At 34.7% G+C, this 17,368-nt stretch overlaps 1 protein-coding gene across 1 annotated transcript in view; it reads left to right on the forward strand.

Moving 5' to 3' along the window:
• The window catches only part of GRIK2 (glutamate ionotropic receptor kainate type subunit 2), a 345,339-nt gene that overhangs the window by 305,350 nt on the left and 22,621 nt on the right, over positions 1 to 17,368 (forward strand). Inside the window, exon 14 of the mRNA XM_041478054.1 lies at positions 4,802 to 5,027. Within this exon, the coding sequence (XP_041333988.1) occupies positions 4,802 to 5,027 (226 nt within the window). The remainder of the gene's footprint in view (positions 1 to 4,801; positions 5,028 to 17,368) is intronic.

Below are 17,368 nucleotides of genomic sequence, written 5' to 3' on the forward strand. Positions count from 1 at the left end.
CACATCCTAACGAAGAGAGTACCTTCAGCTTTTCTCTAACATTCTCTTTAGATAATGGAAGAAGGTGATTAGATTCTCTGTAAGCCTTCCATTCTAGGAAAAACACCATTTTATATAAATTTTTCTATGTAAGTTAAGATCTCTAATCTTCTGATCACTTTGGCGGGCCCTGTCTAATTTTACAATTTCTTTGAACTCAGAGAACAAGAACTGAGCAGAGCGGTCTTTGTGTGGCTTGAAAAATGCCAAGTATTGTGGATTAATCACTTCCCTTGTTCTGGATTTGGCTATAGTCTGCTGATACTGCCTGCAGTCTGCTTTCCTGCTGCAGAGATGGGCTGCTTAGTTATGTTCTGCTAGCTATCTTGGCACCATAAATCCTTTTCAGCCAAGATTCACTCCCACCAGCCAATTCCCAACCAATATGGATGCTTGGGGTTACTTTTTCCCAGCACAGACTTTGAATTTATCTTTCTTAAATCTCATACATTTCTTGTTATACTAATTTCCAAGCCTTTTGTGACCTATCTGCATCGTAGCTCTTTCTTTCAATATTTCTACCTCTCCTCTCTGTTTCATGTCATCTACAAACTTGATGAGGGTGCTTTCAGTACCATTTTCCCAACTGCTTGTAAAGATACTGAGTAGTATCAGGTCTAGGACTGATCTTTGAGGTAGTCAAATCTTGACAAAATGCTAATCTGGTTTGAGATGTTAATCGTGACTTTCTTTGCCATTTCTCTACCTGCAGCTGCGCCATCTGTCCAGTGCTTGTCCTTCCAAGTAGTCATCAAAGATGTTTTGAGAGACCATTTTCAACACCTTGATAAGGCTCATATATATTGGTTTTTTTGAAATCTCTCTTCGTATGTCATTCTTTTTGTCAGTGCAAATGTGTAAGTGATGAGCTTGGTAAAGTCATTCAGAAGTGATATTTCATAGTTTGCCCATTACATAAGATCAGCATGAATGGGCATAGTTCCTTTAGCTTTAAAAAAAATCCATGAATCAACTTTAAGCAAAGTGACTTGTGTCCACTAAGAATGCAATGCTCAAGAAAACAAAAGTCACAAAGCTGTTATACTCACACTCTTAAATAAAAAATATTGTAGTAGGATTGGGAATCTGTGGGGTTTTTCCCTCACATAATGATTGTGATGATTTAATTCTCACGTGGTGGAGAATGCTTTCATAAAATATATCCATACTGGGTTGCTGACTTTTTTTATTTTTTTCTCAAAATTTAATCTTAATTACCCTCAATCTTTCCTTAGTTACTACAGACTCTTTTGAGCTGAAATATAGCATGGGTGAAAGCAAAGCTGAAGCATTTTCTGTGGTAGCTAAATGCTTTTAGAAGCCAGGAAAGAAGTTGTAAGCTATCATTAAAATAAAAATCTCCATTAATGGATCTGTAATTTTTCCTTCATAGAGAAATGTCAGAATTAGCTTGGCACGTTTTTACTATGCATTTATCTGCTCTTGACTTGTATTATGAAGTCTGCTTCCATGTACTTTGATCCTTGTTTATTCTGTCATATTTTCAACATTCTGATATTTTTCTAACCTTGTGGTCCAGTCCCGCTGCTCAGATATTTCTTTCCAAGCCAGTGCTCCAGGATGGAGCAGTAAGTAACACATTACTGACAATGACTCATTCTGTTTCCAGACTCAAATTTATACATAGCATTAGACTATGACTAACTTAGAGCTTTTGCCACGGTTCCATTTGTGGTCCCTGACAAGCACAGTTATCTTCCAATGATGTTTAATTCATGAATGCTGAGTATGACACTGACAGTATCCTCTGAATGTCACTGTGAGAGCTAACTTTTATGCATCAGTTCGATGCTGAGATGAGTTTCGAGATTTGCTTAATCTTTTCATTTCCAGCTTTCCTATTAGATAGTTCTCTTTTTTCTTCCAGTGAAATTCAAGGCATAGGCAGCTTTCTTATGTCTTCAGCATTCCTGAGGGAGCACAAGCATGGTAAATCATGTCATCACAAGTTATCTTATGCAAATATCATTTCTGGTTGATTTCAAGTTAGGTTGGATTTCCCGTCAGGGATTTCCAGTTAGATGAAACAATATTGTGAACTAACCCAGATAAAATAACACACTTCATTGATGGAGTATATAGATTGATTAACCAAATTGATTTGCACACAGTGAAAGACGGTGGAAAGATAATGTAAATTGTAGCATCTGCTTCTAACAGTATGAATGATACAGTCATAACCACAGGAAACATGTTGGAGTGTCATTATCTTTAATCCAATGTCAAATGGGCCCCTGATGCTTTTCATTGTTCTGACTTCTTGATTTTCATCAATGAGTCTGCTGAGTATTTTGGCAAACACAGGATTACTATTTGTGGTTATATTTTCCTAAATCAAATAAAGAAGGTTTTTTAATTTAAGATTGGAAAAAAAAATGTCTTGTGCGTTAAAAAAACCCCAAACACAGAGTTCAAAATTAGAATGGCCTTATTCCCTGGCATAATTTCAGCTTCTAGAGGTGGAAGAAAGTAGTGCAAAAGCATTCACTTTTGTGCACTTTCTATCATCCTTGACAACTTTACAGTGGTGAGCCATGTGCCCTGGTAGTCTAGGTTTTGTGTTCTCTTTATTAATCATGTGTAGACTGTTTTAATGTTTTCATTTCATTTTAATTATTCCAGTGCAGGAGCTTTCTCTGATTTTGTTGACAACTTTTTTTCTCTTCTTTTCAATAGTAGCAGTGGGTTCATCCTAGCTGATTAAATCAGTCATCATAATATAAACACTCTGTCCTTTAAAGGATATTGTATTTTTTTTCACATGTTCTGATGATTGAGTAGAAAGCAACAATTCCCCTTGCTAATATTTTTTCATCCTGGAGCTTATTTTTTTCTTAACAAAAATAGAAAAAAACGTAACATATGTATTACAGTTCCTTTTTTTTTTTTTTTTTTTGGTTGCATCTCATTTGGCTTTTCCTTCCTGCCCCCCAACATGTGTCAACAACGTGCATCTAACCAATTGCTAAAATTTTTTTCTCTGCCAATGCTATATATTGCTCAGATTATTTATAGCAGTTTAAAAATTTACTGGGGTAAAGACTGTATGATAAAAGAATTAAATAATGGTTCTTGGTAAAATTTTGCAAATATTGAAAAACATTTATTTCCACCCTAGCTGCATTATACATTAGCTTCAATTCCTACAGAGTTGATATGCATTTCTTGAAGTATATTATGCTACAACACAATATTAAATGCTTGCAAGAGTTATTTGATTTTAAAAAAAAACCAAAAAACAAACACTATGAGGAGAGACCCTATCTGTTTGGTTGCCTCTATTCTATGTGTTCACAGAATATTCTGAAGAGACATGCTTTCCTTTTTCATTGTTACTAAAATCTTTTGCAATCAGGCCCAGATTATGTTCAGTACAATAACAGTGCAAAATTCAGAGCCCTAAAAGTCTTCAGTTTTGTTAGCATTGACACTAGACTTAGCTCAAATGCTTGATTTCTGTCCCCAGACATAGTGAAAGAACTATTGGATTGTATTTCAGAAGGGGGACAGAGTAATCTCTTTTTTCTAAATAAATGCTATTTTCATTCCACATACACTGTTAATTTTCTTTTGGGTCAGAATTTCTGGATGTCAATCATCTGAACTTCAGAAATGTTTGTAGTTTTTCTATTTATATTATATTATTTATATTTTCAATTTCTTCCAGACCTAATGGCAGAAATATGTTTAAGGGTGACATCAAAAGAGGAAAGACATCTTAGAGAGTTTGATAGTACTAGTGTTTACTAGTATGGTATTTCTAATTTTTTTTACAAGGCAAAATTTAATATTACAGAACATTTTCTGATACATTTTGAGTTTGCAGTGTTATTAAACAGATGGGTATAAAATGTTCAGTATTTCTAATAACTTCAGTTTATCCAGTCATTATAATCTCTTAAGCACTGTGTTTTACAAAAATGAGAGAAGGTAATTACCTTCTTTTTAAACCAACTCAGGTGAAAAAAGGAAGCAACTCCTCTGTAGTTTCACAGCATCAGTTTCTTCCAAACTACTGACTCCTTTGTCCCAAATTACTGACTCCCTTCCTACCACAACAGTTCTTTGTATTGTGAAAATATTATATCAGAAAACACATATTAATTTTTAGGACTTCCAGTAGTCCATTTCTGTAAGGCAAGCTAGCCTTACTATGACCTGACAGTGATATTATCTCTCACCTAAAATCTTTCTCCAAGTATTTTTCTCATGTAAGTTAGATAAAATGTTATCTGACCTCTCATTCACAAGTGTTTTCTCCATATACTGCCATCTGTGAGCTGTTTGATTACTTCAGATTGCTATGCTGTGCATTAGGTTTTCAGAACTGTTCAGCTCAGTGATTGAAATAAGAGCAAAATTTCACTTGTGCCAGAATGCCAGATTCTCCTACAAAACTTAACAACATTGTTTATTATCTTTGCTAGAGTGAAATACTTAATAGTTTTCCACTGACCTGAAGTACTTGTAGGCCTTCTTCCTGCATAAAAACATATAAACAATAAAAACCACATCAACAATAGATATTTCCCATTGGACAATCTGTCCAGTTGTTTGTTTTTAAATGGAGAAGATGAGAAGTACAAATGAGATGAAAGACATGGATATCCTTAGAAAATTGCCTTGGTAAAACCTGATGTGGTAAAGTCCAAGAGGAGAGCAATGTGCAAATTGAGAGCTTGCTTTCACTCGTAGAAGCCTATTATTCTTACTCATATTGCATTTAATATTTGTCTTTCAGAAATCCAAAATCTCCACTTATGACAAGATGTGGGCCTTCATGAGCAGCAGAAGGCAGTCAGTACTTGTCAAAAGTAATGAAGAAGGCATCCAACGCGTGCTTACCTCTGATTACGCATTTCTAATGGAGTCGACAACCATTGAGTTTGTCACACAGAGGAACTGTAACCTAACACAGATTGGAGGCCTGATAGACTCCAAAGGTTATGGCGTTGGAACTCCCATGGGTAGGTGATATGTCAACCACTTGTTCTCTGTTCATTAATCTTAGTTGCTGCTATAGCATAGGAAACATCCCATACACTGTTCCTTTCTCTACAGTGCTAAAATTTACCTTTATTTTAATTTTCTCAAGCAGGTACAATATATATTTTGTCAAAGTTTATGGATTTTATTGTATTTTCCAAAAAGAAAACAGTTGTTACTTTATAAATAGTTGTATATTTTCATATGATAAATTTGTCTTTAGTGGTGCCTTCTATATGTTCAACAACAACAACAGTACTGTACACAGCACATTATTTTATAAAAAAAAAAGGTTTTAAATATGTTTAAAATCTCTGTGTTTAGAGAATGAAGTCCTAGTAGTGGAAGGCTTATACTAGCAAGTGGGGTTGATTCTTTTAAAGTGAGAGGGCTAATTGCTGAGATTGCTAAAAGAGGAGGAAAAGATTCCATACCATGCAACAGACAAAACAAATATTGATTTACCCTTGTGGAATATGGGTTTGCATATTGGCTTGGAAATTCCAATCACTTAAGTGTTTTCCAGGTCAGCTGCTTTTTACTAAGTACAAAACTTCAGCTGCAAGACTAAAAGCCAACTACAGGTATTAGCTTGGTTGTAGCTTGGCTCCTAGAATCCACAGAAGGGGATTCAGCAAGAACTGAGTACACACTGAGTGCAGTGATTTTTTCCAAGGAAATGAAGTGAAGATCCAGCATTAGATTTCAGGATAGATGGGAATGAAAATGGTGTCACACAAAGACTGTGAGTACTGCACAATAATTCTACTTAATATTGTAAGGTGGTTCTACTGACTTATTTCTCAGGGAAATATTTATTTAAACTTCATTTTGAACAAGAATTTATCTTTTTTTCATTGATGTGGATATATTTTTATTTTTTCTCAGGTAGGTCTTAAGTTTGGTACTGTTTTTATCTGTGTTAATAACATATGTTAAATCATTGCACTGGGAAAGTTGTGTCCAGTACTATAATTCAAGCACACGGAAAGGAATTTTAAGAAATAAAGTTTAGTGGAATATCTTGGATTAAAGAGGTACCTAGTATTATCAAATACAGATTCACCTATGTATTGGATCTATTTACTGCTACTTAAATAACATCTCTGAAATGTTCATTATTTCAGTAATTTTCTGTGTAATGGACACCTGCTGAAGAAATTATGATTCTGTTCACTCCGTCTTTGAACAGTTAGTTGTTAGGAATCTAGTTTTGATTCATACCAATTTTTCCAGTATGTTCTATTGTGGCTCTGTGTTGCTGAATATATTCTACAGATGTGCAAGTGACAGAATAGACTGAACTTCAGACCTGCTGGCCTTTTTGGCATCTTATATTTTCTTATTTATAAACCTTTTTGTTATTTTGAGGATAAAACCCACCTTCCATTTAGGTTTAGTATGGAAAAAGTAAAATCTTAGGAATATTTTATAATCTTTAAATAATCTGCATGCAAACTTGTGAAGCATCTGAGGCATGCCCCAGAAATTTAAGTGAACATTGAAATGCCAAACTGATAGGAATTAGAGAGACCAAAATAGTCTAGAAATTGTTCTGTTTATGTGTAAGTCAGAGAAGCATCATAAACACCAGAGAAAACAGATTTAAAACAATGATAAATCCAGGAACAGAATTCTGGAGTTTAAGTTTAGGGGAAGAAATGTTGAATGTAAAGAGACAAGTCAGTTGAGTAAACTTTCTGTTGGTCTTTCTTCCCTTCTTTATATGGGGACAGAAGGCACTATTCCTTCACTAATTTTGAGTCATATCAGAGGCATTATTTAGCTCTTATTCATCCTGAAAATTCCAAGTAACAACAAATCATCCATGTCAAGAGAAATACTAGTGTTGTACAAGGGGATATGTGAGTTGGCAGTTGTCTTGAATCAAGATGAAACAAATAGAGAACATACCATCAGGAATCAGCAGTCACCAAAGGAGGTAAAATAAGAGTTAAAAAAGTTTTAAACTTAACAAAAGCAGTTGAAGAAAGATCTGAAAAAAAGATGACAGCTTCATAAGGGGAAATAGAACAGAATGTAAAACAGGACGTAATGTAAAATTTTTCACAAAAGAAATGAAGGTAGAACAAAACAGCATCTGGGGCTTTCCCAGAACAGCTAAGAATAAGAGAGTAATCCAATATTTCGGCAGTATCTATGAAATGCTGTTGAGAGAGCTGACATTTATAATGGGTTTATATCCTATGTATTAGGTGCACAGTCTCAGAGGAAAAGGATTGTGCAACCTCTGCTAGAATGATGCATAGTTTGCATATACATTTGAAAGGAATCCTTATGAAGAGGCATTTCCATGATGTCTGACAGAATAGTTTTGTTAAATATTTTGCTTTATTGGAGCTAAAAAGTATTACAGTGCAGTGGATAATGCAAAATATTCTCATGCATTATAGCTAATCTCATTTCTACAGGAAAAAAATAATTCTGGAGACTTTAAAAGAACTAATGACATGGTTCTATCTATAGAAGTAGATTAAATCATTATTTAATGACTATGAAAGAAGTTTATAGACATGTAACTGAGTAATATCTTTTTAGAGTTAATAATCCTACAAGTAACTTGTCAAGTGCTTGGAAAACTGCAGTGTGATGGCTTCACATACAAAGTATATGCTACTGCTTTTGCTTGTTTGAGAGGCCACTTGTCTCCAAGAACAATACAGAACTACTTGTGTTTATAGAATCATAGGATCACAGAATATGCTGTGTTGGAAGGGACCCATCAGGATCATTGAGTCCAACTCACGACCCTCAACAGGACACTCTAAAAATCACACCATCTACCTGACAGTTGTCCCAACACTTGAACTCAGACAGACTAGATGCTGTGGCCACTTCCTTGGGGAGCCAGGGTCCAACCACCCTCTGGTTAAAGAACCATTTCCTAATATCAAACCTAAACATCCCCTGACTCAGTTTCATGTTGTTTCTAGACTTGTCACTGGTCACCACAGTGAAGTGATATGTACCTGCCCTGTCTCTTCCCCTCATGAGGAAGCTGTAACTGCAATGGGGTCTCCCCTTTGTCTCCTCCAGGCTGAACAGACCAAGTGACCTCAGCTGCTCCTCATAAAGCTTCTCCTCCAGACTCTTCACCACCTTTGTGGCCCTCATTTGGATGCTCTCCAGTAGTTTATATTGTCTTATATTGTGGTGCCCAAAACTGCCCCCAGCACTCGAGGCGAGGCTGCCCAGTGCGGAGCAGAGCAGGACAATCCCCTCCCTTGCCCAGCTGTGATGCCCTGATGCCCACCAGGGCACCACTGGCCCTCCTGGCTGCCAGGGCACTGCTAGCTCGTGTTCAACTTGTCATTGACCAGGACTCCCAGGTCCCTTTCCACAGTGCTGCTCTCCAGCCTCTTTTTCCCTATACACAACCAGGGTGGCTCAGGTGCAGTCTGCCATTTTTAAACTTCATATGGTGTTACAGGCATGGTGCTGGGAAGATATAGATGTCATCTGCAAAATTTACAAAAAATCCAGTTTATCACCAGGAACAGTGGTTGAAATTGCAGAAGTCTTTGCACATAAGGTTAAATTTGCAGGAAGCAAATCTGTTACAGACCTTATGTTGACTGCAGTAGAAAGGATATGGTTACTTTTGGAGAGCAGCACCAAAGGAAGTAGGTGCAACATATCTTGATTATTTTAAAGACAATATAATAATAATTAGTGAGAAAATAATTTGCTTGAGTTTAAGCAGCTACAAGAAAAAAATCTAAAAGCTTTTCCAGCAGAAAAGTATTCTATCAGTTTATGACAAGATAATCACTTGGAAAATGCAACCAAGCAAATATAGCACCAGTTTAGAGTAGTGCAGTAAAGGTTCTCTGCTCATGGTGTTAATATTTTAAATTTTGAGGAAGAAAGTTGCACAAGATTAGGAAGAAAAAAAAGACAACAAAAAACCCCCAAAAACCAGTGAGTGGATCAGGAAGTACATGGGTATCAATTCCTACCCCAAAAAACTGAAGAAGCAAATTAAGACTTTACATTATTATTTTATTTCCTCTAAAAGCATTAGTGAAGTAAAGAAAGTTTAGATTGCTAAAATGCAACTTTGAGGAAGGAAATTGGAAACAATGTACTTTTGGCTCAAAATAGGATTGTCAGAATCAGCACACGTTTAAAATCAACAAGATACAGTGATACTTGAGATGCAAAGCAGAATTCTTTGTGGTATATTTGCAGCAGTGAAATATAAACTAGGGAGAGCCAATCTGGCAAATTGTGCATACAATGACTGGTTCTCATGGTATAAGTTTTTAAATTAAAGTTTTGTATGCACCAGAATGCATTTTCACTCAGCCACTTCTGATGCTAGGCTAAAAAAACCTTGATTTGTAAGGAAAAGAGAACAACAGACCTGGGATGAAATGTCTTATAGCAGCTGATATTTTGGAGCAGATAAGGGAGAACCTTGTAATGGGTTGTTTTGTTGTCTATCTTTACAACATTGTTTATAGCATTGTAATGAAGAGTATAATAGTTACTCTGCTAAAGAACATTTCTTTTGATTTTTTTTTTTTAATCTTCCAGTTTGAAGATCCACATGCAAGGGGTTTTTATTTGCTTTATTCTGGCATGTTTTATCAGGAGGCACTATTTTGCCAGGTGTGTGTTTTTCATTGGTGAATGTGAGAGAGAGGAAAATCATTTGCATATTTTTGTCAACATGGTGTATAGTTGCTTTCTAATTTCTATCATATGATAATAATATGTATTGATATTACCCACAGTTATCTATTAGAAATGCACATGAGTGTCTTTTAGTGGTTGGAATTTGTCTTTGTGGAGACATTCACCTCATCATCCAATATTGATGTTCAAGGGAGGAATGAGGGGTGGGAAGGAGGGAAAAAGAAAGAGAGTAAAAAGACACAAAAAGACAATTAACAAAGGGGGAGTGGGAGAGGAGGAGGGAGGGAGAACAAACACTTTGGGTATGCAGGATACCTTATGCTTTCCATTACAGATAATCTAAAGTGTTTATTATCATTTCCAGTAGTTTCAATTTCCCATTTCATCATCATGCTTGTTTAAAATTTGGGTTCTTGGGCCCAAGTTTACAATTGGGTAAATTGTTGGGCCTAAATTTACAATTGCAGTGAGTTCCTAAATGTTTATGATACATCCAAATGCTTATGGTCATCCTATCAAATGTATTATAGCATTATTTTCAAGACAACCTGGACCATCCAGCAATCTACTTTTTATGTCATACTGAAACACTGTTAATGTGAATTTCCTATGGTCAACATGTGTAAAACACAGTAATATTAAGTGACAAATGCTGTCTTATAATGAATATTTATTAACATATTTGCTAATGTGAGCCACATGGAAGGTTAAAAATGTAGCTTTTATACACTTTATTTTAAAGCCTTAATACTCTGTGAAGCTACTTTCTCCTTTTCTTGGGTATTTTTTTGTTTTGTTTTGTTTTGTTTTGTTTGTGGTGTTTTTTTTTTTTTTTTTTTGTTTTTTGTTTTTTTTTTCCCTTTCAGTTTTCTGCTTTCCAGTTGGAAGGAACATAGTTGAAATAATCTTTTGGAAAAATCATACTTCATCTCTCTGGGATGGTGTTTCAGGTTCTTATTTCTTTTATAAGTTCCTCTTTCTCTTCAGCATGTTTGACAGCAGGCTACTTCCCATCTGGCTTGGGCAGATTTTCTTCTGAATTGCCATTTGCTTCAGTGTTGAACCTGGAGCACATAGATGGCTGACAAGTGAATATTTGGAACTGATTCCACATGAATAGATCTACTGAGCATGCACCTTTCAGATCATCTGCCTTTAAGTGGCAGATGCGGAGTATCCTGTCGGTATATGCCAGACGAACTCTGTGTGTGTGGAGATATATGCAAAGTAATGCCTTTGACATTTTGAAAATGACAAATGGTGTGTGTAAGTAATCTTTAAAATTGCATAAATTTCTTCTAGCTCTTAAGAAATACAAAATGGAAAGCAGTGTATAGATATGGTGCACAGAAGAAATTAGAGCTAGTCATTTCTGTAATGTTTATCTGTTGCTGAGCTACAGGAAATTGCAGAATTAGATTAAGAGGGGCTGTAGTGGTGTAGCAGTGATGTTCCTAAAACACCTGACAATGGTGAGGCAAAAAAAAAATTGAGAAAAAGGAGAAATATCCACTTATTTATCCTTTATTCCATTGCAGTTAATACAATCAAATTCTGCTATTAATATCAATAATGCCTCAGTTGCAAAATATAATGATAAGAATCTTTGAATATATTACATGATTTTCTTAACTTTTGCAAGGTTTTTTGAGTAACTCTTCACTAGCTGTGGTAAAGCAGATCAAACTATGACTCTTCTAGAGCATATCACTCTTTGTGTCCCTGGCACTTCCACATTGATGGACTACCAAGATACCCTGAGAAAGGGTTTAACATTTAGATCTTTGAAAGCTAATTGGTAACTCAAAAATTGTTTAAAAAAACCCCCAAAAACTTCACTCCCCTGGCTATATAGACTCTTCACTGTGCATGGGCAAAAAATACATCTCTCAGGATGCGAATGATGTAAAGTGATGTGTTTTGGGGTCAACATTTCCAGCATTTCATTGCCAAGATTGGTCTTACATAAATACCCATTACAAAAAGTTACAATAACTTGCATAGTAACACGGATACAGTTATGAAAATTAATTTCTATAAGTGCATAAAATAGATCTGCATGGGGGATATTTATAAATTCACAATAGAAAGTTGGCAACTACTGTGTTGCAAGCAAGTTATACCTCACATGTCAAAAAGAAAAATGTATGAGTAAAATCAACAGTATTCCAGCAGAAACACATTGGCTGCTGGCCCCAGATATCAGCACAGTCACTTAAATCCAAAGCATGACACAAAACTTCAAGGTTCTCATGTTCTATTGATTCACAGGTGCCTTTTTCAGCGAAGTTTTCTTTTCTGTAAATTCAAATGAAATATCAAATAAAATGTCTTTTCTTACAGATATTTTTACCTCTCACAAAAACGTCAGTTTTCACAGTACATTGTTCTAAGATATTCTCAAAATTGTGCCTACTCACATATGAATTTTAAAAAATCTCTTTGGCCAACTAATGTAATATGCACATCACTTATGTGTAGAAATTTCTTTATAGATTTTTGCATAATGTAACCAATCTTAACATTTAAAAATTTTATTTTTGCAAAATCAGACCCAAGAGTGGGGTTAGTTCCTTTTCTTTTGTAATTTTTTGAGATTTCAGTCAGCTGTGTAGCATGTAATTAAAATGCTGTTTGAAGACAGTATAATTCATATAATTTCATCAGTCACAGAATCTAGAAAGAGTATTTCACACTCCATTCACTTAAATTAAAGATTCCACTGCAGAAAAAAAAGAATTTCAGACAATAATTTATGATCTGCTACTTGATATCTTCTCTAGGAATATGGCTTAATTAATTATTTATATTTATCTAAGCCATTAATAAATTAAATAAAATAGAATTATTCCTACCTCAGAGATAGGCTGTTGGATTCAAAGAGAATTTAAACAAATAAATTGTTTAATCAGTGAATGTGTAATAGTTAATTCTCATGTTGTATCCTGTAACTATGTATATATTCAGCTGATTTATATTACCTGTTCTGTCTCTGGGGAGTGACCTATAAGAAGTATTCACAGTAAAAGTATTTATATTACAATATGGAATTTTTTAGCTGACCTGACCTTGTTCTTAATGCAGGCATTTTACAAAATATTTCACTTTCTGCCTTTTTTTAAGGGCATGTTTCCAAATGTAGAAAATTTTAAATCAGGCACAGTGGGGCATATAAATTACTCAAGACAGATCTTTTAATAGATGCTTGTAATTTCAAATACTATAGCTTAATGTATTAAAAATACAAACAAACAAATTATTAATTTCCTAAATATGCAACGGCAAGTGAAAAGAATAGTTTTAACTCTCCCCTTAGAGTTTAGCCAGCCTCCATCTCTGCTGTGTTTATTATTCCAGATGGATTTTTCAGACTGGGGTTTTTTTTAGGTTTTTTTTGTTGTTGTTGTTGTTGTTGTTGTTGCTGTTTTTTTGGTGTTTTTTTTTGTTTGGTTGTTTTTTTGTTTTTGTTTTTGTTTTTTGTTTTTGTTTTTTTTTGTGTTTCTTTCTTTTGTTTTTTTTTTTGGGTTTTTTTTTTTTTTTTTTTTTTTTTTTTTTTTTATATTTAGAATTAATTTTTTTGTTTCCTTTGTTTTTTTTTTTTTTTTTTTTTTTTTTTTTGTTTTTTTTTTTTTTTTTTTTTTTTTTTTTTTTTTTTTTTTTTGGGTTTTTTTTTTTTTTTTTTTTTTTTTTTTTTTTGTAAATGTATAAAAATTAGTTTACTTTTGGCGCTTGCCTGCAAAATAAAAAGTAGGTAAAATAAGAGTAAATACCCTGTAAATGTATGACTAGCACTTCATGATCCTATAGATGTGTAGGATGTTGTCCCCTATGTTTTGTCTAGCTTTTAAAAGACCAGACCAACAGCATATATGAACAGGATGTGTGGGAATGGTTTAAAGCTGCACCAGGAGAGGTTTAGACTGGATATTAAGAACCATTTCTTTATCCAGAGGCGGGGGTCAAACACTGAAATGTATTTTCTAGAAAGGTGGTTGATACCCCAAGCCTATCATTTTCCAGAAGACATTTGGACAATGCCCTTACCAATGTGCTTTTACTTGGTCAGCCCTGGATTGGTCAGGTAGCTGGACAAAATTATTGTTGTAGGTCCCTTTAAACTGAAATATTCTGTTCTGTTCTCTTTTGTTCCTTTGATGCCATTTTTATACAGTTCATTTATTTTTCTTTTTTTTCTTTCCCTTTCGCTTTTCCTTTTTTCCCGTGTCCTTTTTTTTTTTTTTTTTTTCTCATTTTATTTCTGTTTGCTTTTACACTTAGAGAAGGTTGCTAGATACACCAAAAGGATTGGGTTGGGGTGTTAGATTTTAATCACTGAGTGCTTTCAACTTACTTCAGTATTCCCAGTATGTTTTAATGTAGATAATCAGACCAATTACTTTACTTCAATTCTTACAGTGTTCAGTTCTGGCAAAGTGTTTTCTTATTGGTAAGAAGATGAAGATCTTTGTTGCTTTTCCAACTGCTTTTTGAGGACAGATTTGAAGGAAAGACTTTTTTACCTAGAGAAGTGTTTGACAAGAGACTTTTACATGCCTACTGCTTCCATTCTATGGTGCTTTTCTCCGTTCCAGCACATTTGCACAAACATTCCTGCACATTTTCAGCCTGTTCCTCTGATTGTAATATACTTCTGTTAGAAACAACAGAGATAGGAAGGATTTAAAGATTGATTTTGTGAACCACATTATTTATTAAATTAAAAAAAAAAAACTAACAAGAAAACCCCAAACCAACCAACCAAATAAAACAAATCTCCCCAGGCATAACAGTTCTATCTCTAACATATGTGAATACAAAAATAAGACTGAAGTTTCACTGTCATGTCAAACTGCCATAGGGTTGCTGCACTTTGCAAAAACTGACAGCTATTTGAGCTGCTTTTGTGAACTAAGCCAGCAGAATAATGCTCATCTTTTTTTTTCATGAAATTATTTTGCTTCATATTTGTCTACATAGCTGCTAATGAGGCCAGAAGTATTCATAGTATGAAGGAAACAGTGATAGTAGACAAACAGGGATGTGGAAGAGAAAATGGGATTTGTCCACAGGCAGTTGTTAGGCTGAGTCTGAAGACATCCTGAGAGCCTTCCCTGCTTTCTTGTAGTTTCAAAAAGGTCTAATGTATCTCTCAGTAGCAGAAACAAAACAGTCGTAATTTAACAGATGTGAGTGGATACAGCGCAGAAGAGAGCTAAATGACTTTTCCATATGTTTAAAATTGTTATTTTCCCAATAATTTGCATTCATTCTGTCTCAAAGTTTGCAAAACTTGGGCATCATCCCCTTCACATTGGTGCTTCTTTTTTTATCCTTTTTTTTTTTTTTTTCCCTCCTGGATGTCTAGGCTAAAAATCAAAGAACATTATGGAAGCAAGAGAGCCACAAGAAATTATAATACTGGCTAATATTAAAAACATTAAAAGAAAAAAAAAAAGGATCCCATGGATCCTTTCAAAAGTAACTGTTTGGCGTTTATAAATATTCCTTACTCTTTGAAGTTAAGTCCTTACTGTAGCTAAGGCTGCTTTCCGTATCCTGACATAATTTTCTTTACACACCTCCACCAAACTTAAAAGGTGACATATTTTGAAGAGTCGTTTTGAAAACTTTCCTTAAATCTCCGGCAAGACTAGAAAACAATGCTAGTGAGCACAATGACTGGCACTGAACATTACTGGCACATTTATTTCCACTAATGCGTACATTTGGCAGTCAGTGATCAATGCAGATCTTAATTTTAGATTTTTTTTCCAGAAGACACAGGCAGGATTTTTTTTTTCTTAAATATTTTTGTTACCTCTCTTAATCATTAAACAATGTTCTAAAATCAGAATTCTATGTTGTCTTGTTTGAAGAAATAAAAGAAAAAGAACACCCCAGGCTCCACAGAGACACAGTTAGTGAGATTTGCTTCTACTCTTCCAGTAACTCTGTTGTGTCTGACACTGGTGGGTAAACAGAAGGTCTATTATTTTTACACATCTATGATTAAATATATTTATGTAAAACCAGCATAGTCACAGGTAGGAATGATACAGAAACCTTTGAAAAAGTAGTTTCAAAACTGAAAGGAATAACAGGTAAATTATATATCAAGTTAGTCCCCGAAATTGTTAAAAATACACTTGGTTGATGTATCTGAAACAAAATTCTGCATATCTGAAAATAGTGAACAGTTTGGAAGTTTAAAATTTTCATTTTTACTAACATATTCCCAGATTTCTTCTGTAAAGTATGAAACCCAATCAACATTGGCAGTCGATTTAATCACTGTTGTGATTTCAGAATCTGTAGCTATTTCCTGCTGATACTGTGTGGGACACAAGATATCTGAGCTACTTTTGTTAGCTGTTGTAAGGTACTGCTCCTGCAGAAAAGTTTCCAACTCATAGTCCAGAACTCTACTTAAAAACTGTGCATATTTTCTTATGTATATGTATAGATATACCCCTAGTTAATAAAAAAAAAATCACTTTGAATATGAATACATGACATGCAAACATCTTCCCACTGCCTATAGTTTCCAAGAACAAAAGTAGTAGTAATAATAATAATAATAATAATAATTCTATGCAATAATTTGTTTTTATGGTTAAGACACCCTAGATGTTTTGAAGCTACTTGTTACCATCAGACCACATATATTACATAATATGAGAATTTTTTACCGGTCCTTGGAGATGAGACGTATAAACAAATCCATCTCTGCAGAAATAAATAGGAAGCCATGTACCAAGACAGAATGCCTTTTTCTTATGCTTTCCTGCACTTAGTCTGTAATCCTTCATACAATATGAACTGTAATATCCATCACTTATACATGCATAAAAGTGCTGAGCTTCAGTTCTCTTATAACTAAAACAAATTAATACATTTGTCTTCATTTGTTGAACACAGTGAAAAAAAAAAGATACAAATTATTTATTTTTATGTAGGTCAATCCATGTATTGAAACTAATTTGAGAATTTCAACTGCCTGAGCAGTTAATTTATTATTTCTGAAATGTAAGAATATGTAACTAGCATATTTGATGAAAGAACTGTTTTTTATAGTTGCCTCAGGATTACCAGCATATTGAATCACTTCTGGGAGCCATGCTGAGACTGAGCTTTGTATCAACAAGGAATTGCCAAAACACTTAACATCCTGTAGTGTTTGTGAGCTGACTCTGCCTTAGAGGAGGGGCTTCTAGTAGGAACTTACCAAACAGATATGACCAAAGCAAAGACATTATTCAAACTTCATGTTGATGTTGTTGTGCCTAGGACCATAACGTATGGTATTCACATATGTTGTGTAAATGGTCTAGGAGTAAGTCATATGAGAAGCAGCTGGGGCAGCTGGGGTTGTTTAGCCTGGATAAAATGAGGCTTAGGGGAGACCTTCAAGAGGGTCAGCCTTTTTTCCCAGGCAACTAACAGGACAAGGGGAAATGGCCTCAAGCTTCTCCAAGAGAGTTTCAGGCTTGACATGAGGAAGAATTTCTTTGCTGGAAGTAGTGGCAAGTACTGGAATGAGGTGTCCAGGGAAGTTGTGGAATCACCATCCCTGAAAGTGTTCACAGAACAACAGGATGTTGTACTTTTTGTCATGTTTTGGTTGACAAGGTGGTGTTTGGTCAAATGCTGGACTTGATGA

This window comes from Pyrgilauda ruficollis, unplaced genomic scaffold, assembly GCF_017590135.1.
Source record: "Pyrgilauda ruficollis isolate IOZ18807 unplaced genomic scaffold, ASM1759013v1 scaffold43, whole genome shotgun sequence".
Lineage (NCBI taxonomy): Eukaryota > Metazoa > Chordata > Aves > Passeriformes > Passeridae > Pyrgilauda > Pyrgilauda ruficollis.